This window comes from Convolutriloba macropyga, chromosome 4 (assembly GCF_964194025.1).
Source record: "Convolutriloba macropyga chromosome 4, txConMacr16.3, whole genome shotgun sequence".
Taxonomy (NCBI): Eukaryota; Metazoa; Xenacoelomorpha; order Acoela; family Convolutidae; genus Convolutriloba; species Convolutriloba macropyga.
The window spans coordinates 17,343,680-17,369,589 of record NC_134471.1 but is presented as its reverse complement, the minus strand read 5'-3'; the positions used below and the strand labels follow the sequence as shown (position 1 = coordinate 17,369,589).

At 33.4% G+C, this 25,910-nt stretch overlaps 2 protein-coding genes across 5 annotated transcripts in view; both read right to left on the bottom strand.

Annotated features, from left to right (window-relative positions):
• Positions 1–25,910, bottom strand: part of LOC142338292 (uncharacterized) — a 318,225-nt gene that overhangs the window by 159,200 nt on the left and 133,115 nt on the right. The gene's annotated exons all lie outside the window — the stretch shown is intronic.
• Positions 1–25,910, bottom strand: part of LOC142337489 (alkyldihydroxyacetonephosphate synthase, peroxisomal-like) — a 96,949-nt gene that overhangs the window by 7,177 nt on the left and 63,862 nt on the right. The window contains exons 6-13 of the mRNA XM_075386748.1: positions 25,794–25,874; positions 7,076–7,201; positions 6,533–6,586; positions 3,083–3,265; positions 2,528–2,656; positions 2,157–2,219; positions 2,039–2,088; positions 1,277–1,498 (exon numbers count right to left, since the gene is read on the bottom strand). Of these exons, the coding sequence (XP_075242863.1) occupies positions 1,277–1,498; positions 2,039–2,088; positions 2,157–2,219; positions 2,528–2,656; positions 3,083–3,265; positions 6,533–6,586; positions 7,076–7,201; positions 25,794–25,874 (908 nt within the window). The remainder of the gene's footprint in view (positions 1–1,276; positions 1,499–2,038; positions 2,089–2,156; positions 2,220–2,527; positions 2,657–3,082; positions 3,266–6,532; positions 6,587–7,075; positions 7,202–25,793; positions 25,875–25,910) is intronic.

The following is a 25,910-nucleotide window of genomic DNA, read 5'->3' as shown; positions in this document are numbered from 1 at the left end:
GCTACAGAAAAGTATACACAAAATAAAGGACACATTGATGATGATAAACAATTTGCGCCATCGGTAACTCTCTTACAACAAACATAGCCGGCAGACTGCCGGAATAGCTGCGAAAGAATAGACTTATTGGCCATTTAAGAGAGATAGAAACAGATAGAGATATAAGTTGAAAAACGTTATCGACGCCGCTCAAAAAGCTATGTAAAAAACATTCAGCATTAAATTAGTAAAGCTTGCTAAAATTCATTGCGCTGAAGCCTTTTCATTAGGGACCTTTATTACACATATGAGTTGGGGCTAGGGGTATTAGCCGACACACATATTAGAAGACACGCCAATTGGCCGACAGATTTCATCAAGACGAGGTGAAAAAGACAGAAATCGAAACTGTGTAATTTAAGTAGTGTTATTAGAAGCGTCGCATTAATTATGTTCGGCCGTAATAATTTGTTCGGTTGTGTTAGATTCGGATACGTGCAAGAGAGCCGACGTTATAAAGAACCGACGTTAGAAAGCGCCAAAACCTAACTTGATTTAAAAAGAGCCGAAAGCAAAACGTTGCCTTTAATTACCCTAAATTGTTAGTTGATTACCAAGCAAAGTACTTAAGTGGGTTAATTGGTCTCATGTTCGGTTGTGATAGTTTCATATCAAGTCCCATAAGTCGCTACGGCATGGCCATGGCCCGCGATAATTTCAAGATAATTATTTATTGATTCGCTTTCAGTTTCTTTTTCTGGAAAATATTAAAATTTCATTCTCAAATACTCGGTTATGATTGGTTGAGAATTTGAGTCTCATTTCAGAAGGCAATTTAATTGGCTGCAAAATTTATCGAAAAATTTATCGACTAATAATTTAAATAAATTTTCGGCTCTCTTTCAATCGGCTCTTTTCACTTCGGCTCTCTTACAAGTCACCGTTAGATTCATATCAAGTCCCATGGGCCGCTGAGGCATGACCAAATTAGCTAGCAGTAATAGCTAATTAATGTTTGTTTTACAACTAAGGGACGTTACTTTTACCGCTTAATGCGGGGGTAATTATCGCGAACTGTGGTTTTCGAGTAGTTATATTTGCTCAGTGTCGGCTAATCTGTATGTCAGCCAATTGACCGGTCGCGATATGAGTTAAATTACTTCGCAGCTATAATAAAGAATTTGTCCTGATAGCAAGTAAGAACATCGCTTGCACTAAATTAGTTACAACGGGCAATTGTCATTCGTTGATTCCGAATGCTTATCTTGCAGCAATCTTAAGTTGATTCGGAAATAACCTGCAAGAGACGTAAGGCGTGAATCTGATTCCCTTAATCTTGCACTCCAATTTGATTCTTTCTTTGACATTTCTGCAAAGGTCAGCCACTCTGTTCCAGGGACAGGATGTCTCCATAGACTCTGCCCATATATGGTAGTCCAGACAAACGTCTCTCAGGTACGCAATCAGAAAGGTCAACAGGTATCCTCTCTGGCCGCTCTCTTCGCCAGCAAAAATAGCCCTATAAACAGATACCTTGTTTTGTTTTAACTAAAGAACAGGAAACCTAACCTCTCACAAAAAACAACACCTGAATTCCAAAGACCTATTAAAATATAATTACCATGCCAATGGAATGGTAGGGTGAACGGACCCTACACTTTTCAATAATTTTTTAAAATCAAAAACAATTGACTTGGTGACACTTTGCAGAATTTTGAAAGCAAAATAGTCCCATAAAACCAGTCTTAGTTGGTGACATTTTTCGGAATACTGGATCTTTTGAACAAACATTGTCTTGTTGATCCATGCAACAGACTTGATGACTATTGCTAGAACCACTCATTAGCTCTAGAACATTTGCTAGTTTGATATTAGCCTACTTCTTACCAACTCATTATACACATCAATGAGATGAACTTTTGATGGAAACTCAAACAATACTTTTCATTCTGAGTCAGCCTGCCTTTACATGGAACAAAAGTAAAGACATTCAAACGGCAAATTTTCGATATAAAAAACATAGCTTTACCCTAGCATGTAACTTTACCAGACAACTAACCCATATTTTTCAGACATAGCTCGGATCTTCTTCTCATGAACCAACACATCCTGTAAACAGGCCAAAATTACCAAATGTTGGTATATTCAGAATTTGTGAAAAATAGGCTTTAACTTACCTCTTTGTCACCCTCAAACAGCAATGTGCAAAGAGTCATCTCATTTTCATTGAAAGATTTCCACTGAAACAAACAAAATTATTGTGATCAGATGCTCATAAAAGCAGAGCGCAAAAATCTTTCAATACATTTGAGGAACTTTAATTTTTCTAATCTCTTTTCCAAGATTGGCAATTAAAAGCTTAATAAACATCAGCAATTTTGTACACTTATGTAGACAATGTCAATTATAATCCAAACTTGAAGACAGTCAAAGACACATTGACGATAGGAATATTTGATACTGTTCGCTTAAAAATACGAACAATTGAAAGAGCAAAAATCACCATATATTAATCATGGTAGGGTGTTTATGGTAGGCGGTGACTCACCTTGAGGACATACCACTTGTTGATGAAATCTTTGAGAGATGCAAAGGCTGATGCCACTGGTTGTTTTAGAGACATTCCAAATCGGAATTGCTCATTGTCCACCAATCTGATGGACGAAGGCGCACACCTCTTGAAACACAGCCAACACATACAACACACTTCAATTTCATAATTATACATACGCTCAACTTTTTGACGTATTATTGCACACGTTAAACATCATAAACAATTGGAGAACAGTAAGCCAAGACCTGGAACCAAGTGAGCAATAGCAGGGCGTAATAGCAAATGAGAAAAGTTGAGAACGCGATTTTGGATTGTTGAAGTTTTTCACAACAATTCTTGGATTCACAGAAAAAAAAATTAATGAACTTTCAGCCAGAAACAATTAAATTAAGAGTTGGGGTCAATAACCTGCGTCAAATTATTTAATTATGCTCAATTCCATAATTTGACAAGCAATACATTTCCCTTTTTATCAAGCTGCTTAGAACGTCATTTTTGGCTTTAAATCGTCTCCATCTGCAAGATAACCAATAACGAATGGATACTTACATTTCTAGCAACATCTCTCATGAACTTGACACCATCTTCGAAGTTCCTAAAGAGAAGCGCCCCGTACTTTTTGCACTGAGGCAGGGGCCTGATTTTGAGGGTGACCTCTGTCACTATGCCCAGGGTTCCCTCGGAGCCAAGCACAAAGTGATGAATGTCTGGACCAACTGATGATCGAGGCGCCTACAATTACAACAGAGCTGTCACGACTCATAGTTAACATAGCTGGCGGATTGCCAGAAAATAGCCGCAATAGATTCGTAGTTCGGCAGTCTAAAAAACAGTAAAAAAGACAGACCAAAAAAATTCGTCTTTTCATTGAAGGCTGATATGTTCTATTTTGATTAAAAATCTGTATAAGTTTTTGCTGCCTCTATTAGCTACTCTCTAATAAACTTCATTTAGAGTGACACACACCCATTTGACCTTATCTCTTCGAATTAAAGTAAATAAAAGTCAATTTCAAATTGAGGAAGTCATTTTTGAGAGTGAGGTAAGTCAAGTGTGACCAAAAATTTAATCACGCGCATGACCAAAAAAACTCGCTCAACTAAGAGCGAAAAATGACGTCACACATGCAATTCAGTTGAAATTGCATGAACGAATGAACAAAAAGTGGCTGTGACGTCATATGGTCGTAACAAAAATCATGACGACGAAACAAAAACATAGCCGGAAGAATTCCGGAAGCGACTCGAAGCGTCAGAACTTCACTAACAAATCCGTAATTGCAACGGAAGCACGGAAGCCACTACCTTTTGTATCAAAACCATTAACTCACTACCTCCCCAGGTGTGCTCTAAAAATTGGTGAAACTTAAACCACTCAACAAGAGAACCAAAATGCAGCAAAATTTTATATTATTGAAAACGTTTGGTAATGTTAAAAAATCCAAAATAATTAAGGTGGTCAAAAACCTGATAATCTGAAAAGGCTGACAAGGTTATCAATAGCCCTCAAATAATTCAATATTCTAATCTGAAAAAGATCGTGAAAGCAAACGGCAGATAAAAATCTTAGAAACTAAGTTTAATCTTTTCAAAAAAGAAAGCTCAAATTTAAGAATCAGAAAACACCTATAATTACACTTCTAATCCATGCGATTGAGACAAAAAACAACACACACCTGTTCCTTCTTGTACATAAGCTAGACAACATGATTTCATACTAAATCAAAAATAAAATTGATCATAGAAAAGATATAAGCAGCAGAATATTCGAAGGCAATAAATCGTTTTAATTAATACCAAGGCCGGAAGAAAGCTGTAGTAATTAGTCAGAAGTGGAAATTTTGGAAAAAGCGTGCTATCAAACTCTCAGTACTGCCTTATGTTGAATGAAATCAATTGCAAACCAAAGAAATGATGAAAATCTAAGAAAAAGCTGAAATCATTGATTTTTTACAGCTGAAAAAATCAATATACCGAAAATAAATGTAGGTGCCAGGACAAAACTAGAATGATACTAACTAAAAAAATAATATGGGCACAATGTAAGGAACACCGTAACAAAAAGTAATTCTTGATTTTTGAAAGTTGAAAGCCAATTTAAAAAACAAGAAAAACGAATACATTTCATTGTTCAGCATTCAAGACATGGAAACGATAACTAGTCATCCACTACAAAGATCTATCCTCCTGAAGAGAACAAAAAGCAGGAAAAAGAAGAATTCATAAATACGAAACATGGAAACATTTTGCAAAAAAATGGTCAAAGAACTTTTAAGTTAAGACTGCATTTATGAAAAAGTTTTAACTGTTTTTTCAAAACTTAACGCCAAAAAATGATTGAATTTTTATTGAAAAGAAATTAAAGTCCCTCATGTTTCACAAAAAAAACTATTTCTAGCAATTACAACCAAAATACAAACGAAAAACTGACGAAAATCGGAAAAAAAACTACCCAAAATTACATCGACGTAGAAAGAGGCGTTGAGTATAGGAATTATCGAAGAGAAGTTGCCATATTAACTGAGTTTTGACAAAAAGACGGTTAAAAGATCCAAAAATGAAGAAATTAATATTAAAAAAGCTAAAAATTAACTAAAAAATCAAGAAATATATAACCAATTTTCAAATTGAAACGCATTTTCAGGCTCTGCAAAACACTGTGGCATCAATTTCCGAGGTTGAAATTTAAATATAGTATCGAATAAAATTTATTTCTACAAAAAATCAAATTAAAAGCAAAAAAATTGGGCCACTTAGACGAAAAAACGGCTAAAAACGGTTATTTATATGTGCAATTCAGTTAAAAACTACATTTCAAAGTCAAAAAGTCGTTCACTAAACGCAGCGCATGATCAAAAAACTTCTCTCGCTTAGCGAAAATCTGTTCACCAAGACAGCTTTTCTCACTTTCGCTTTTAGGTCAAAATGCCGCGTGAACAAATCTACTTCCTGTAAAAAAAAAGAAAAAACCGAGAGAAAACCAATACTCCTCTTCGAGTCGTAAAAAAACCAAGAGAAGGCCAATAATAGCCGCAGCCATCGCTGTGCGGCTATTAATAACTTATATAGTTTTAACTTTATCCAGGTGAAATTACAGAACAGAATGACTTGTATCCAGTAGTATGACAGCACTAAGATTTTTATCACTGAAGATAACGTTAACTGTCGTGGCGTGATAGCCGAGAGGTAAGGTGTGTGATTCACACGCCAATGATTGAGAGTTCAATCCCCTGCCTCCGTGAAGCTGTCTGTGTAAGGATGAGCTCTTCCTTAACCATAGCTTCAAGTTGACCATAGCCTGACCAATGTTGGCTGCAATGATGAGTTTCAGACGCAAAAAAAGTGGCCATCGTCACCAAAAAAGACCAATGATACTCTTAAAAAGAACAGTCTGAAATGTGGGGAATAATAAGAACAAGGGCAGCTGAGAACAGGCCGCTGTGGCTTAATGCTGTTCCGCTGCGATTACGCAGGAACAAATTATTATTATTATTATATTATTATTAATTTGCATTAATGCATCACCTGCATATCAATAGACAAACCTAAGGGTAATTTGACGAAACCCTCAGTATTTCAGTACTAGCGCACATTTTTCTCGTTCTGTTGCTATCTTTAAAGGATTAAAAAAGTCACGTATGCTTGTAAATCAATATCTAATTATTTTTACAGGTACGTGATTTTTTGTGCCATGTCATTTAAGACTGCCAGCAAAACTCTCAATAATAACGTCCAATAAACCGATCAGATATGAAATCGGGCACAAAAAGCTCATACGCTTGTAAATTTGAGCACACAAGACCCATGTTCTTGGACACTTAAATGTTTTAAATCTGCACCCTCGTTGGGATCAAGTACTAACTCGATGCCTCAAAAACCGTAGTCTAATATACACTTTCTGTGTTATATACTTGAAAGCGTTGTGTCAAATAATTACATGTCACTTCAACATTCACAATCAAGAAATAGTACTCAGTACATTTACGTATCAAATGATTACCTGATAATTTTTCTGGAACTTTCCAACTGGTGTGATGATAGTGACGTTCACAATCTAAACAACAATTTTCCCTCAATCGAAACCCGATCCAAACTTTACGGCGATTCAATTAAAAATTATTTCCATTAATTTGCTCGTTGTCTCTTGTTATGACTTAAATAAACCGTCCAGTAGTTTCCATAAAAAACATTACGTAGCATCCTCTAAAAGTTTACTTTAAACTTAACATTCACAATCATTTAGAATTCTTCCCTACGTTTTATACTTTACTTAAATGTTTTACTTTACCAGCACTGGAATGCTTTCACAGCTACTGTCCAATCTCTCGCTATGCATCAATATGAATGGCGAAGACAGTGCAAGCTGAACAGAATCGAGAATCAATTTTAAATTTGGCTCATCTGGAGCATCTAGTACGCACGTAATTTATTACTTTTTTAAGAACAATAACATTGAGTTGCGTTAAAAGTTGCGTAAAACATCATATACAAAAGCAATTTCCTCCTAGATCAGAAACTACTGAGTTGAACTAATATTACTCACGAGGTCTTCTATGTTGCCGTAAGTGTTCTTCTTCATCCCTGAGGCCCTGGTGGACACCCATCCTCCGAGAGTTGAGAATTCAAATGAGTCCGGCTCGTGTCCCACTGTATAACCACGTTTGCGCAGCTACAATTAAGAAACAATTGGCTGACTTTTACGACACAACCAACAACCTCTCAGTTGTCAAAAATAGTACCAAAAGAATCCCATGATACAGGACTGGTAAAATGCAACATTCATTTAACTAAGAACAAAAGTTATTCGATAGCACCATTTTTTCCCTCTGAATTGGCACTCGGATCATGAAATACCACATCCTAGTGCAAGATTCAATTTTAAAGCAACATTCTGCTGATAGATTTTATCAGCTATTTAGTACCGATTTTAGCACAGGGCTATTATACATAAAATCATTGGCAGCAGCTTAATGTTTCCACAAAGTGTCAACCCGTCATGTGCCGGGCAATTTGTCAAAAATTTGTCAATTTTTTAGGAAAGTTCCAGAAAAATAAGCAGGTAATCATTTGATGTAAATCTACATTGATTAACCGACAATATTCAAAGCTTTAGTTATCAACAAATGAAAGCAGAAAGCGAGCTTTACATTAAACAAGGAAGTTTTTACCCTGTATTATTAACTTCTTAATGCGCTTGAGCAAGATGATATCAACTTATTTTGGGTTAGTTACTTTTTTTTGCATATATGGGCACAGACTTGAAGAGCAATTATGCTCATTTTGTGTCCTAATTGGATTGTAAATGGATATCATTGTTTGAAATTTTATAAAAATTCGTTGAGAGTTTAAGATACAAGGAGGCTCGTTAATGTGCATTTGCAAAAAAAAATCAGTAACAACGTTTCTACTTTCAATTAATTTTTTATAAGCATTGCGTTTTGTTTTAAACAATTTGACCCCAATAAATCAACAAACGTGAACAATTACAATAAAATCACAAAAATTTTGAGAAATCCCGTAGTATCAACGCCATTAAATTCAATAGCTTTCAACGGAAGCTTAAAATACGCTAAGTAATGCCTCGATAAGACCACAAGGATGTTTGTCATTCCAAATTTGTCAATAAGACATTATAATAAGTCTTTGACTATGAAAACAACAACAAATATAGGCAAAATCCAAAAAATTAAGTAAAGTGCGAAAAGAAAGTGTCGAAGCCATTTAAACCATAACCTTTTCTCTAAAAACTTTATATATGATTCATTGCACGTCTTTAATTAGCCAATATGCAACTATCAATAATAGGATAATGTGTTAAGATTCCAAAAGGAACCAAAATTACAAAATATCCAAATTTTTTTAAAAAAAATATGAAAATTCGTGCATCGAAGTCATAACCCCCACAGTTAGAAGATAAAACTGGTAATTAGATTAATATAAATTGAGAGGAAGAGGGTCCAGTTATTTCTGAGACTGACTCACAGTTCACGGAAATAAGTTTAAGATTAATTTTTTCAAAAAATTTTCGAAAAATTATTTTTAAAGTCTTAACAGACATTAATTTCAAAACCATTCAACGGACATCAATAAATACGCTCAGTTATGCCTCGTAATAAACCTTATGACTATGGAAACAAGCAATAAATACCGGCAAAACCAAAAAAACCAGTAGAAAAGTGCGAGAAGAAATTGTCTAAGCCATTCTCTGAAACCATAAGCTTTTCACTGAAAAATTTATCCATGATCCACTGAACGTCTTCTCTAAGTCATTGGGAGATACCAATTTCAGGAAAATGTGATAAGATTTCAAGAGGAACTAATAATAAGAGAGTATCCTTTTAAAATTTGAAATCTTGTGGCGTTGAACTCATATAACAAAAAGTTAGAAGATAAAACCGCTAACCAGAATAATTTTGGTTGCACTAGGAAGGAAGAGCGTCCTGTCATTACTGAGTTGAGATTGACTTTCAATTCACGAAAATAAGTTTATGATCGGTTAATGTTAAAAAAAATTAGAAAAATCGTTTTTAAAGTCTTAACAGCCATTAGCTGTCTAAACTCAAAACTATAGATAGGTTCACTGAATGAGCAGAGACACCAGGCGAATCTGGCAAAATTCAGGTTCTGCATAACGAAAACTCATGTTCTGCATAAAATTCGACTACAACTTATTCAATAAGTTTCGAACTTTCAACAAAATTTCAAAAAAGAGTCCAATTATTGTAGAGTATTATAAAACTTCGTTGACCCTTTAAGATACAAGGAGGCTCGTTAATGTGCGTTGGCATATGATGTTCCGAACAGAGCTCATCTACATCCAAATGAGGAGATAATCAAAAACAGATATTTGAATTTAAAAAAATGTTACACAGCCAAAATGATTTTGAATTAAATAATGCCACGCCTCACCACAACAAGATCTGCTATTAAAAATAGTACAAGAAAAACAACAACAACGAAAAAGCAAAAACACAAATTTCACGGCGAAAACTCAATATCTAAATTTAAAAGCACCTAGTAACAACGTCAAATTACAATCAGACAAAACGCTAGCTACATAAATTTACTTTCTCCTAATTACACAGAAGATGGGAACTTTCCTTAATGAGACTAGGTAACAAGTCGACAAAACGAAGAAACAATCAGACGAAATTAAAAAATCAAACAACATTTTTAAACCAAATAAATTAAAAAGTCTTAAAAATCATTAGCTTTCAACCAAATAATTCTTGATAAATTTACTAAAGAGTCATAATGAAACCAATAGGACCTGTCTTTGGTTAGACTAAGCCATATGAACGGACAAAAAATGCAGAAAAACTCAAAAAAATACGAAAACATTTCGAAAAGACAAATTATTGAAGCCATTAAAATCATTAGCTATTATCTGATTATTATGTATTTTTATTTCAATTTCCAATTATACTAATTCAGCTACAATTATTCTGAATGAATAAACAAGTTCAACTGGGCCACATTTAAAAATCATTGGGATCTGTTATGAGAAATTATGAAAAACACCACTCAATTTACCTTTTATGAATACGCATATTGTCCAACAATCAAAAAACATCAGTTACCTCATAGAATCAGCAACATGTTAATTTTTAAACTACAAGGAATTGTATGGGACCTCTCAATGATGAGATTACGCTACAAGTTGACGAAAAGAACAACAAAACTCAAAAAATTGAAAAATCATCCTTTAAAATCTTTAAAAAGCATAACATCATAAACCGTATGACTATTCCCTCAACTGACTGCTCATTCATTCAATCCTCAATTACAAGCTTATGAAACCAGCCAGCATTTTACGGCTACCTAAAGAATAAAAACAGGCAAAATCTCAGTAACAACGTTTCTATTTTCAATTAAATTTTTATTAGCATTGCGTTTTGTTTTAAACAATTTGACCCCAATAAATCAACAAACGTGAACAATTACAATAAAACCACAAAAATTTTGAGAAAACCCGTAGTATCAACGCCATTAAATTCAATAGCTTTCAACGGAAGCTTAAAATACGCTAAGTTATGCCTCGATACGACCACAAATATGTTTGTCATTCCAAATTTGTCAAAAAGACATTATAATAAGTCTTTGACTATGAAACAACAACAAATACAGGCAAAATCCAAAAAATTAAGTAAAGTGCGAGAAGTGTCGAAGCCATTTAAACCATAAGCTTTTCTCTAAAAACTTTATATATGATTCATTGCACGTCTTTAATTAGCCAATATGCAACTATCAATAATAGGATAATGTGTTAAGATTCCAAAAGGAACCAAAATTACAAAATATCCAAAATTAAAAAAAAAATTATGAAAATTCGTGCATCGAAGTCATAACCCCAATAGTTAGAAGATAAAACTGGTAATTAGATTAATATCAATTGAAGTAGAAAGGACGGGGATCCAGTTATTACTGAGACTGACTCACAGTTCACGGAAATAAGTTTAAGATTAATTTTTTCAAAAAATTTTCGAAAAATTATTTTTAAAGTCTTAACAGACATTAATTTCAATACCTTTCAACGGAAGTCATTAAAAACGCTCAGTTATGCCTCGCTGAAGAACAAATATATTTGTCAGGCGTGGGTAATCAATAGGACATCACAATAACTCTATGGAAACAAGCAACAAATACAGGCAAAACCAAAAAATCAGCAGAAAAGTGCGAGAAGAAATTGTCGAAGCCATTCTCTGAAACCGTAAGCTTTTCTCTGAAAATTTTATCCATGATCCACTGAACATCTTCTCTAAGTTAATGGGAGATATCAATATCAGGATAATGTGATAAGATTTCAAGAGGAACTAATAATAAAAGAATATAAAAAATATTTTTTTAAAATTTGAAATCTTGTGGCGTTGAACTCATATAACAAAAAGTTAGAAGATAAAACCACTAACCAGAATAATTTTGGTTGCACTAAAAAGGAAGAGCATCCTGTCATTACTGAGTTGAGAGTGACTTTAAATTCACGAAAACAAGTTTATGATCGGTTAATGTTAAAAAAATTTCGAAAAATTCTTTTTAAGGTCTTACCAGCCATTAGCTGTCTAAACTCAAAAATCTTGATAGGTTCACTGAATGCTAATTACGAAACCTTTTACAATTGTAGTAAACGAGTCTATGCCATAAGACACTAAAAATTAAAAAAACAAAATTTCATTTAAAACTACGAGAACTCAGAGTCGAAGCCAAAAAAACACGCGATTCCTTGAAAACGAATTTTTTGTTCATTGGGCTTGATTTGACTGTAAATCATGTTTTTCATTAACGGAAGCTAGATAGGAAAAGTGACTATTCTCTAGCTGATTCAAAGAATAAAAACAGGCAAAATCTCAGTAACAACGTTTCTATTTTCAATTGAATTTTTATAAGCATTGCGTTTTGTTTTAAACAATTTGACCCCAATAAATCAACAAACGTGAACAATTACAATAAAATCACAAAAATTTTGAGAAAACCCGTAGTATCAACGCCATTAAATTCAATAGCTTTCAACGGAAGCTTAAAATAAGCTAAGTTATGCCTCTATAAGACCACAAGGATGTTTGTCATTCCAAATTTGTCAAAAAGACATTATAATAAGTCTTTGACTATGAAAACAACAACAAATACAGGCAAAATCCAAAAAAATTAAGTAAAGAGCGAGAAGAAAGTGTCGAAGCCATTTAAACCATAAGCTTTTCTCTAAAAACTTTATATATGATTCATTGCACGTCTTTAATTAGCCAATATGCAACTATCAATAATAGGATAATGTGTTAAGATTCCAAAAGGAACCAAAATTACAAAATATCCAAAATTAAAAAAAAAATTATGAAAATTCGTGCATCGAAGTCATAACCCCAATAGTTAGAAGATAAAACTGGTAATTAGATTAATATCAATTGAAGTAGAAAGGACGGGGATCCAGTTATTACTGAGACTGACTCACAGTTCACGGAAATAAGTTTAAGATTAATTTTTTCAAAAAATTTTCGAAAAATTATTTTTAAAGTCTTAACAGACATTAATTTCAATACCTTTCAACGGAAGTCATTAAAAACGCTCAGTTATGCCTCGCTGAAGAACAAATATATTTGTCAGGCGTGGGTAATCAATAGGACATCACAATAACTCTATGGAAACAAGCAACAAATACAGGCAAAACCAAAAAATCAGCAGAAAAGTGCGAGAAGAAATTGTCGAAGCCATTCTCTGAAACCATAAGCTTTTCTCTGAAAATTTTATCCATGATCCACTGAACATCTTCTCTAAGTTAATGGGAGATATCAATATCAGGATAATGTGATAAGATTTCAAGAGGAACTAATAATAAAAGAATATGAAAAAAAAATATTTTTTAAAATTTGAAATCTTGTGGCGTTGAACTCATATAACAAAAAGTTAGAAGATAAAACCACTAACCAGAATAATTTTGGTTGCACTAAAAAGGAAGAGCATCCTGTCATTACTGAGTTGAGAGTGACTTTCAATTCACGAAAACAAGTTTATGATCGGTTAATGTTAAAAAAATTTCGAAAAATCGTTTTTAAGGTCTTACCAGCCATTAGCTGTCTAAACTCAAAAATCTTGACAGGTTCACTGAATGCTAATTACGAAACCTTTTACAATTGTAGTAAACAAGTCTATGCCATAAGACACTAAAAATTGAAAAAAAAAAAGAAAAATTTCATTTAAAATTACGAGAACTCAGAGTCGAAGCCAAAAAAACACGCGATTCCTTGAAAACGAATTTTTTGTTCATTGGGCTTGATTTGACTGTAAATCATGTTTTTCATTAACGGAAGCTAGATAGGAAAAGTGACTATTCTCTAGCTGATTCAAGAATACGATAAAAATATTTAAAATAGAGTTCGATTTTTTTTATAGTAAATTTCGCTATGAGACCAGAACTGGTCTTTTTATCGCCCTTCGGCTACTAGGAATTCAAAATTGATTCATTTTGTGGCGTTAAATGTAATTTTGATTTAATATTTTAATTAAAAAATTTCTTAATTTAAAGTGAAATTACACAAAGTGAACAAAATCATGCCAAATATGCCGTGTTCACACAAAACTTTCAACCTCGATAACTCCTCAAAAAAACAAAACTAAAAAAATCTTTTTAGCTTCTAATTCTACGCCGGACGATCTTTTTAATAATAACACTCACATTTTTCTACGATGAATATATGGATCGGCCAAAATTGTCTGAACAAAAAAAAACCCATTTGAGTATATAGTTCCTCCCCCCACAAGTGGGGTCGGAACAATTGTAGCGCTACAAAGATAACGAATTATCTTTTATATTGAATTGTGCTCTCAGCAACAATGTCCCTCCACTCACATTGGAGAGTATAAATACATCATAACATATCTAAAATGGTAAGGCAGAAAAGTTGCTGAGACAAATCGCAGATATTGTTCACACCTCTATTTCAAAGGGTCACAGGAAATTGTTTTTTTCTGAGTTTTCACAGGAAACAAAATGACTGCGTAACCTTCATTTTGGAAGGAATTCTTAGTCGGCCTTAGTTTTGATGAAAATCATAAAAAGTGTTAATAAAAAACAAACAAAATTAAAATTTTGTTATTGACGGTTTTGACGTGTTACTGGCGCAGTTTTTCATTGGTCCATATTGATTTTAAACATTCCGAGGTCAACTTGATGGACATCGACTCACCGTTAGCTAGATCCGATTCTCTAATTTCTTTAGGAACTACATCGTGGTCCTCGCAAATAACGCTGTAGAAACTTCAATATTAATAAAATCAATGTTTCCAGGTTCTATCTTGATATCGAAAACGAGCCTCAGAGACATAAGAAAACAGCAGATGAAATATTTTCACATCGCCCTGTTTTCAAGGAAACCTGACGCTGTTCAACTTATTCGTAGCCATGAGTCATATTCCCAAATGCACATTAACCTAAAATGATTTAATTGCATTGTATTGATTGTCTTATTTAATTCGATAACGTGGCTGCAATTATCGACGAGACAAAATTGTCTCAAGGGAAGTCAACTGTTTCTGAGCAACGTCCCTTTAAATTGGTAGATAAAATGAAGCATTGAAAATGTTTGTAGAGTCCAAAAGATTTCAGGCAAAAAATGAGAAATCGGCAACAGTAGACACAAAGCAATAAAAAATGAAGTTTGACGAATTGATAACATTAGCAGTACAGCTTCTGAGTTATATTTCAAAAAAAGAAAATCTGAAAAAAACACATATTTGACTTTCTGGCTGCTTTGATCACAAAGATGCTTTCTGATATCGATGAAGCAAAAGAACTTAAAAAATGGAAAGAAAAAATATGAGGTCTCAGATAATCATATTTTAGATCTCTTCTGGTATCGAAGTAAAAAACAAAAACAAGGAAACAAACTAAACTGAACAACCTACACAGGCACACGCTGCAGGCTGTCAAAAAATAGTAAAAAAAACTATGGGTAACTTAAAAGAGGACGAAATTTACTTCGATTTGGTTTCTGAACGGTGGCGTATCAGTTTGCAAAAAAGCAAGTAAATTCTCAAAACCGTTCAAATGAAACCATATATCAAACTATAAAGCATACAGAAACACTTAATGAAATAATTAAAATGAATTACAGTGATATAATTACAAATATATTTGAAAATAGCAGCAAGACTAAAACTTAAGCAATTATTTTGGAGAAAAGACATCAAGAATGTTCAAAAACAAAACAACATAAGTTCAAAACACAAAACAACACCGGAGACCTGTCAAATTCTTGCTTGGTGACAGGATAAAAATTTTAAATTGTTCTCAGATAGAGTGTAAAGAACATTCAAAGCCTACAATTCAATTTGCTACAATTAATACACCAAAGAAACTGCTAACAAGAACAATAGATTATGAAAATGGAGACCAACATGTTCAGACAAGATTGAAAACGAAAACACTGTTTTCGAGCACTATAAATGGAACAATTAAACACATAAAAATGGTGTAATTAGACAGCAGAGGATCGACAAGATACTTCTAAAATAAAGATACTTCTAACAACTTCCATTGGTTGTTCGTTCATCGACTCAGAAAAGCGTGAACAAAAAACATTCAATTATTGCACAAAATAAGACCAAACTCAAAATTAAAACTTTTTAATTTAAGGACAGCGAAAAGCAATACGCAATCCAAACCAGTACTTTTTGGTTGCTGTTGAGTCAATTCTGCCTGCGGCCTATGATACCCCTGAAGCATACCACTGCTCTGAATTTTTACTACGGTTCGATAAGAAAAATCCTTATTTCGTTTTGCTTCCGTGTCAATAAAAAAGCACATCAAATTTGACTTAATTTACTATAAATCACTAAAAGATTGCGGCCAAAACATCTCAAATTAAACTAGAACAAAAAGTAGGAGCTCAATTGTTGCAAACTGTGTATATAAAGATACTTCTAACAACGTCAATTGGTTGTTTGTTCATCGACTCAGGAAAGCTTGAACAAAAAACATTTAATTATTGCACAAAATAAGACCAAACTCAAAATTAAAATTTTGAGAGATACTTCTAACAACTTCAATTGGTTGTTTGTTCATCGACTCAGGAAAGCTTGAACAAAAAACATTCAATTATTGCACAAAAAAAGATCAAACTCAAAATTAAAATTTTCTAATTCAAGGACAGCGAAAAGCATTACGCAACCCAAACCAGTAGTTTTTGGTTGCTGTTGAGTCAATTCTGCCTTCGGCCTATGATACCCCTGAAGCATACCACTGCTCTGAATTTTTACTACGGTTCGATATGAAAAATCCTTATTTCGCTTTGCTTCCGTGTCAAAAAAGCACATCAAATTTGACTTAGATTACCATAAATCACAAAAAGATTGCAGCCAAAACATCTCAAACTGAACTAGAACAAAAAGTAGGAGCTCAATTGTTGCAAACTGTGTATATAAAGATACTTCTAACAACTGCAATTGGTTGTTTGTTCATCGATTCAGGAAAGCTTGAACAAAAAACATTCAATTATTTCACAAGATCAAACTTAAAATTAGAATTTTGAGAGATACTTCGAACAACTTCAATTGGTTGTTCGTTCATCGACTCAGAAAAGCTTGAACAAAAAACATTCAATTATTGCACAAATTAAGATCAAACTCAAAATTAAAACTTTAATTTAAGGACAGCGAAAAGCAATACGCAATCCAAACCAGTACTTTTTGGTTGCTGTTGAGTCAATTCTGCCTGCGGCCTATGATACCCCTGAAGCATACCACTGCTCTGAATTTTTACTACGGTTCGATAAGAAAAATCCTTATTTCGTTTTGCTTCCGAGTCAATAAAAAAGCACATCAAATTTGACTTAATTTACCATAAATCACTAAAAGATTGCGGCCAAAACATCTCAAATTAAACTAGAACAAAAAGTAGGAGCTCAATTGTTGCAAACTGTGTATATAAAGATACTTCTAACAACTTCAATTGGTTGTTTGTTCATCGACTCAGGAAAGCTTGAACAAAAAACATTTAATTATTGCACAAAAAAAGATCAAACTCAAATTTAAAATTTTGAGAGATACTTCTAACAACTTCAATTGGTTGTTTGTTCATCGACTCAGGAAAGCTTGAACAAAAACCATTTAATTATTGCACAAAATAAGATCAAACTCAAAATTAAAATTTTGAGAGATACTTCTAACAACTTCAATTGGTTGTTTGTTCATCGACTCAGGAAAGCTTGAACAAAAAACATTCAATTATTGCACAAAATAAGATCAAACTCAAAATTAAAATTTTCTAATTTAAGGACAGCGAAAAGCATTACGCAACCCAAACCAGTAGTTTTTGGTTGCTGTTGAGTCAATTCTGCCTTCGGCCTATGATACCCCTGAAGCATACCACTGCTCTGAATTTTTACTACGGTTCGATAGGAAAAATCCTTATTTCGTTTTGCTTCCGTGTCGAAAAAAGCACATCAAATTTGACTTAGATTACCATAAATCACTAAAAGATTGCAGCCAAAACATCTCAAACTGAACTAGAACAAAAAGTAGGAGCTCAATTGTTGCAAACTGTGTATATAAAGATACTTCTAACAACTGCAATTGGTTGTTTGTTCATCGATTCAGGAAAGCTTGAACAAAAAACATTCAATTATTTCACAAGATCAAACTCAAAATTAAAATTTTGAGAGATACTTCGAACAACTTCAATTGGTTGTTCGTTCATCGACACAGAAAAGCTTGAACAAAAAACATTCAATTATTGCACAAAATAAGATCAAACTCAAAATTAAAATTTTCTAATTTAAGGACAGCGAAAAGCATTACGCAACCCAAACCAGTAGCTTTTGGTTGCTGTTGAGTCAATTCTACCTGCGGCCTATGATACCCCTGAAGCATACCACTGCTCTGAATTTTTACTACGGTTCGATAAGAAAAATCCTTATTTCGTTTGGCTTCCGTGTCAATAAAAAAGCACATCAAATTTGACTTAATTTACCATAAATCACTAAAAGATTGCGGCCAAAACATCTCAAATTAAACTAGAACAAAAAGTAGGAGCTCAATTGTTGCAAACTGTGTATATAAAGATACTTCTAACAACTTCAATTGGTTGTTTGTTCATCGACTCAGGAAAGCTTGAACAAAAAACATTTAATTATTGCACAAAATAAGATCAAACTCAATATTAAAATTTTGAGAGATACTTCTAACAACTTCAATTGGTTGTTTGTTCATCGACTCAGGAAAGCTTGAACAAAAAACATTCAATTATTGCACAAAATAAGATCAAACTCAAAATTAAAATTTTCTAATTTAAGGACAGCGAAAAGCATTACGCAACCCAAACCAGTAGTTTTTGGTTGCTGTTGAGTCAATTCTGCCTTCGGCCTATGATACCCCTGAAGCATACCACTGCTCTGAATTTTTACTACGGTTCGATATGAAAAATCCTTATTTCGTTTTGCTTCCGTGTCAAAAAAGCACATCAAATTTGACTTAGATTACCATAAATCACTAAAAGATTGCAGCCAAAACATCTCAAACTGAACTAGAACAAAAAGTAGGAGCTCAATTGTTGCAAACTGTGTATATAAAGATACTTCTAACAACTGCAATTGGTTGTTTGTTCATCGATTCAGGAAAGCTTGAACAAAAAACATTCAATTATTTCACAAGATCAAACTCAAAATTAGAATTTTGAGAGATACTTCGAACAACTTCAATTGGTTGTTTGTTCATCGACTCAGGAAAGCTTGAACAAAAAACATTCAATTATTGCACAAATTAAGATCAAACTCAAAATAAAAATTTTTAATTTAAGGACAGCGAAAAGCAATACGCAAACCAAACCAGTACTTTTTGGTTGCTGTTGAGTTAATTCTGCCTGCGGCCTATGATACCCCTGAAAAATGCCACTGTTCTGAACTCTTACTACGGTTCGATATGAAAAAAACCTTCTCATTTTTTGTAAAATGTCAAATTCTATGAAAAATAGACCAAATACAGAAAGATATCAAACAAATTTCTAGTTTCTCAAATTTATACAAATGCAAGTAAAATATATCGAAGAAACGGGAATGCCGCGCCAAAACGTTTTGCAAAAAAAGTTTATTCGTTTGAAAGCAAAAAATAGGCAGAAAATTTATCTTTTTAAATCAAAAAGCGGTAAATTTCCCTGCTCTATTTTAAATCTAGAAAACAGTAAAAAAAATTGTTGCTCAGAGAAATCCTCAAAAACAGAAAATTGTTAAATTGATTGAATTTTGACCGAATTTTTGGAGAAAAATATTTAAATGACTTAAATTGTGACCCAATTGGAGCTAAATTTTAACTAAGAAAAATGCCTGACAATTCTGGCAAGAAAATTCTAGACAACGAGCGATTTGATTTGATGCCAACTATGCTAGTCTGAGCTGCTGATGTGAAAAAGTATATGACTGAAAAAAGTGGGGCTAGCATAAATTCTCCAAAAAAAAACATTAGTAATCAGGTCTTAGAATCAAAACCGAGAAAACGAATTTTTTTCAAACACCATTTTCTCACGCTACTTTCTCTACTTTTAAATTAGAGTGAATAGGTTTCACACCGTAAGGTCTGTCGCTTTTTCACTTCACTTCCTGTTTCGAGGTGACCAAGGTAAAACATAAACTGACTAATGTCGGAAGAATTGCTCTCGAACGACAGGAAATGCCATTTATTTCAGGGGCTGTAGCCTAGATCAATTTTTCTTTATAGGTGCAAAAACAGTTGACCACCCCGGGATTCGAACCATGGACCTCCCGCTCCTGAACCAGAAGCAGTGACCACTCGGCTATCAGTCCCTGCTTGTTGTCATGCTGCAAGCGATTTTATTTTAACAATAAGCTTTACTTTGGAGACAGAGCAATAGAGATCACTAAAAAATGAAGAAGGAAAGCGTGAAGAATTCTCATGAGAAGTCAAAGAACGTTCCAGAATAAAAGCGCAAAAACGGTCAAGCAAAAAGTTTGCATTTAAAAAAAAGACGAACACGTTTACAATAATTGCTATGAAATTCGTTCAAGAGCAATTAATCAATTCTCTAATTTGACTTCAAAAAATGAGGAATTTGCTCAAAACCGCCGCCTATAGCATAAGTATTATCTACAAGATCAGGTAAAGAAGACAAACATAAGTCTTAACTTAGATAATACAAAAATTAGACAAAAACTAAGACAAAATAAAATTTAGAAAAAGCAGCTTGCTTCTTCGTATAAAACAAGTAAAAATAAACACCAAAAACACCAAACAATTTGTCTCATGCAACTAAGAAAATAGGTCGCTTACACAACACTAAACAAGCCTCAACAGGCTCACAAAAATGTCTAACTCTGAAATCTTTACAATGAGAAAAACTGCAAGAAATTAAAAACCATAGCTGAAAGATTGCCAGAAAATAGCCGGAATAGCTTCGTTGATTTGCAGTCTCAAAAAATAGTAAAAAAACAGACCAAAAAAACTTTTAAATGGCGAGATCTTATATTTTGATTAGGAATCTGTTTAAATTGTTGCCGCTTCTGTTAGCAGCTCTCATATAACTTTCATTTAGAGTGACATACACTGACTTGACCTTATCTCCTTGAATTAAAGTTGGAAAAAAGTCAATTTTAAAGTAAGGAAGTCATTTTTGAGAGCGAGTAAGTCAAGTACGACCAAAAACCTAATCACGCGAACGAACAAAAAAACTCGCTCCACTAAGAGCAAAAAATGACGTCACGCACGCAATTCAGTTGAAATTGCATGAACGAATGAACAAAAAGCAGATTGAGACGTCATATGGTCGTAAGAATAATCTTGACGAGGAAAAAGAAAACATAGCAGGACAAGTCCTGACGTACAATTCAATGAATTTTCATTGACTAAAAAAGCGAGACCTAGAATGGCTATGAGTTAACAGGGTAAACCATTCCTAAAAAAACAGATAAACAAAAAAAACAGAAAATAGATGTCAAAATGCCGCGTGTGAACAAAAAACCACTAGCGAGAAGTGGACATTTGATTCAAACAAAAAACTGGGCCTATGAATGGATTGTGAAGACTATTTAGGATAATCCGATCCAAAAAAATCGGAAAAAACAGTAAAAATCGAAGTGAAATTGCTGCATCTGAAAAAAATCACTTTCGAGAAAGTCAATTTTTGTTCTAACACAGTTTTCTCACTGTAATTTAAATTTAGAGCAAAAAAATTCCCACTGCAAAATCACTACTCCAATTTGACTTCAAAAATCATGAAATTGTGTGAACAATCTTAAAAAAAGACAGCGCCCCACAACAATTCAAAATCTTTGAATTGTAAAAAAAAAACAAGATAAGGCAACAAAAAACATTCAATAAATTCACAAAACATGATCAAACTCAAAATTAAAACTTTGAGAGATACTTCTAAAAACTTCAATTGGTTGTTTGTTCATCGATTCAGGAAAGCTTGAACAAAAAACATTCAATTATTTCACAAGATCAAACTCAAAATTAAAACTTTGAGAGATACTTCTAAAAACTTCAATTGGTTGTTTGTTCATCGACTCAGGAAAGCTTGAACAAAAAAACATTCAATTATTGCACAAAATAAGATCAAACTCAAAATTAAAATTTTTTAATTTAAGGACAGCGAAAAGCATTACGCAACCCAAACGACTACTTTTTGGTCGCTGTTGAGTCAATTCTGCCTGCGGCCTATGATACCCCTGAAGCATACCACTGCTTTGAATTTTTACTACGGTTCGATATGAAAAATCCTTATTTCGTTTTGCTTCCGTGTCAATAAAAAAGCACATCAAATTTGACTTAATTTACCATAAATCACTAAAAGATTGCGGCCAAAACATCTCAAATTAAACTAGAACAAAAAGTAGGAGCTCAATTGTTGCAAACTGTGTATATAAAGATACTTCTAATAACTTCAATTGGTTGTTTGTTCATCGACTCAGGAAAGCTTGAACAAAAAACATTTAATTATTGCACAAAAAAAGATCAAACTCAAAATTAAAATTTTGAGAGATACTTCTAACAACTTCAATTGGTTGTTTGTTCATCGACTCAGGAAAGCTTGAACAAAAAACATTCAATTATTGCACAAATTAAGATCAAACTCAAAATAAAAATTTTTAATTTAAGGACAGCGAAAAGCAATACGCAATCCAAACCAGTACTTTTTGGTTGCTGTTGAGTTAATTCTGCCTGCGGCCTATGATACCCCTGAAGAATGCCACTGTTCTGAACTCTTACTACGGTTCGATATGAAAAAACCTTTTCATTTTTTTTCAATTTCTATGAAAAATAGACCAAATACAGAAAGATATCAAACAAATTTCTAGTTTCTCAAGTTTATACAAATGCAAGTAAAATATATCGAAGAAACGGGAATGCCGCGCCAAGACGTTTTGCAAAAAAAGTTTATTCGTTTGAAAGCAAAAAATAGGCAGAAAATTTATCTTTTTAAATCAAAAAGCGGTAAATTTCCCTGCTCTATTTTAAATCTAGAAAACAGTAAAAAAAATTGTTGCTCAGAGAAATCCTCAAAAACAGAAAATTGTTAGAATTGATTGAATTTTGACCGAATTTTTGGAGAAAAAAATTTAAATGACTTAAATTGTGACCCAATTGGAGCTAAATTTTAACTAAGAAAAATGCCTGACAATTCTGGCAAGAAAATTCTAGACAACGAGCGATTTGATTTGATGCCAACTATGCTAGTCTGAGCTGCTGATGTGAAAAAGTATATGACTGAAAAAAGTGGGGCTTAACTTAGATAATACAAAAATTAGACAAAAACTATTAACCCAAAGTAAAATTTCGAAAAAATAGTTTGCTTCTTCATACAAAACAAGTAAAAATAAACACCAAACAATTTGTCTCATGCAACTAAGAAAATAGGTCGCCTACACAACACTACACAAGCCTCAACAGGCTCACAAAAATGTCTAACTCTAAAATCTCTAAAATAAGAAAAACCACTGAGAAAAGCGAGAAATTAAAAACCACAGCTGGCAGATTGCCAGAAAATAGCCTCAATAGCTTCGTTGATTTGCAGTCTCAAAAAACAGTAAAAAAACAGACCAAAAAAACTTTTAAATGGCGAGATTTTATATTTTGATTAGGAATCTGTTTAATTTATTGCCGCTGATGTTAGCAGCTCTCAAATAACTTTCATTTAGAGTGACATACACTCATTTGACCTTATCTCCTTGAATTAAAGTTGGAAAAAAGTTAATTTAAAAGAAAGGAAGTCATTTTTGAGAGTGAGTTAAGACGAGTATGACCAAAAACTCAATCACGCGAACGAACAAAAAAAAACTCGCTCCACTAAGAGCAAAAAATGACGTCACAAACGCAATTCAGTTGAAATTGGATGAACGAATGAGCAAAAAGCAGATTGTGACGTCATATGTTTGTAAGAAAAATCTTGACGACGATAAAGAAAACATAGCAGGACAAGTCCTGACGTACAATTCAAAGAATTTTCATTGAATAAAAACACGAGACCTAAAATGGCTATGAGTTAAATGGGTAAACCATTCCTAAAAAAACATATAAACAAAAAAAAAACAGAAAATCGATGTCAAAATGCCGCGTGTGAACAAAAAACCACTAGCGAGAAGTGGACATTTGATTCAAACAAAAAACTGGGCCTATGAATGGATTGTGAAGACTATTTAGGATAATCCGATACAAAAAATCGGAAAAAAAAACAGTAAAAATCGAAGTGAAATTGCTGCATGTGAAAAAAAACACTTTCGAGAAAGCCAATTTCTGTTCAAACACAGTTTTCTCACTCTACTTTAAATTTAGATAGAAAAAACTTCACGCCGCAAAATCACTCACTTTTTCGCTCCATTTCCTGTTTCGGCGTGGCCAAAATCACTACTCCAATTTGACTTCACAAATCATGAAATTGTGTGAACAATCTTAAAACATAGCTGGCAGATTGCCAGAAAATAGCCGCAATAGATTCGTAGATCGGCAGTCTAAAAAAAACAGTAAAAAAGACAGACCATAAAAATTCGTCTTTTCATTGAAGGCTGATCTGTTATATTTTGATTAAAAATCTGTATAAGTTATTGCTGCCTCTATTAGCTGATCTCAAATAACCTTCATTTAGAGTGATACACACCCATTTGACCTTATCTCTTTGAATTAAAGTAAATAAAAGTCAATTTCAAAGTGAGGAAGTCATTTTTGAGAGTGAGGTAAGTCAAGTGTGACCAAAAATTCAATCACGAGCATGAACAAAAAAACTCGCTCCACTAAGAGCGAAAAATAACGTCACACGTGCAATTCAGTTGAAATTGCATGAACGAATGAACAAAAAATGGCTGTGACGTCATATGGTCGTAACAAAAATCATGACGACGAAATAAAAAAAAACCAAGAGAAGGCCAATAATAGCCTCAGCTATCGCTGTGCGGCTATTAAAAAAGACAGTGCCCCAATACAATTCAAATTCTTTGAATTGTAAAAAAAAATAAGATAAGGCCAATAGTAGCCCCAGCTATCGCTGTGCGGCTATTAAAAAATAATGACATTTTTTTTAAATTTCCAGCCGTAGTTCACAACAAAAAACTGATCTGTACTAAACTTTTATCAGTTGGTAAATTAAAATGCGTGCAAGCGAGAAAAACTTTTCTCAAACTCTCGCTCTCCCAAAAACTGCTGTATAAAAAAAATCTCATTTCACTCGATTCTTCAAATTTGTTAACCATTCAAACAACTACAGAATTCTCATGCATTTCATTTCCTGTTTAAATTCATTCTTAAAAACTGATTTTAAAAAAGCACTTCTCCAATACTCCTCATTGAGTCGTACAAAAGACAGCGCCCCAATACAATTCAATTCTTTGAATCGTAAAAAAAACAACAGAAGGCCAATGATAGCTCCACTCAGCTATCACTATCACAGCTACTAATTAAAACTTAAGAAATCCGCAGTAGCTTATACGCAACTGATAAAATAGAAATAAGAAATGCAATTTTTCGGATGAAAACTTTCAATACTTATTTTTCCTCCACTTTGTTTGCATAGCAATGGGATATGTTCGGAATCTGCTTTACAATCTGTTAATTCAGTAAATAACGTGAAAAGTCAAAAAAATGTTGAATTCTCAAACATACCCGGCAGATTGCCGGAAAACAGCCGCCGTTGATTCCAATAAGCATGATTGGGATTGAAATAACAGAAGATATTGAAAAAAAAAGATTTCTGTACAAAAACATTTTTTTAAGTCCAATTTATTTTGATGGCATTTCGTAGTTGAACATACTTCTGTTTCTTAGAGAGAGGCTACAGGGGCTACTATCAATAACAATAAGCATTAGAGAGAGGTAACTAATACTTATAGGACCGACTTTCAAATAGCGGGCATCTAAAATTGGGCTTTATGGGTTTATCCCGTTTCTATTTCTGACTTCAATTTTTTATACTGACTCTGTTCATTTTGAATTGCTTTGCTGAGCAACTGATGTTCAAAATCACTTTTAGCAGAATGAGAGATGAGAGAAACTAGCCTAGAGAAGTCAAAAAGATTTCACGCAAAATGTTGAAAAGGCGGCAAAATGAGGTAAAGCGAAACATTTTTTTATTCGACGAAGTAAAAAAAAAAATAGGAGCGCTATAATAGCCGGCTGAGAAGATGAGGGCGGCTATTAAAAATTAAAATGTCATCTATTCAGTTTTTCAAGGACTTTTTATCTCTCTGCAAAACATATCAATGGGCAGAGTTGGCTTGTTAAAAACCGGGCTGGCATAAAGTTCCACACTCTCGATGCGCTTTGGAAAATTTACTTACATCATTCTCTAGGTCCAGTCCAGTGATACCACTCTGAAACCTGGCCAGCAGATTGTCCTCGTCAATCCAAACTATCTTGTTCTAAACACATCAGAGATGACATCCTTTAATCCAATT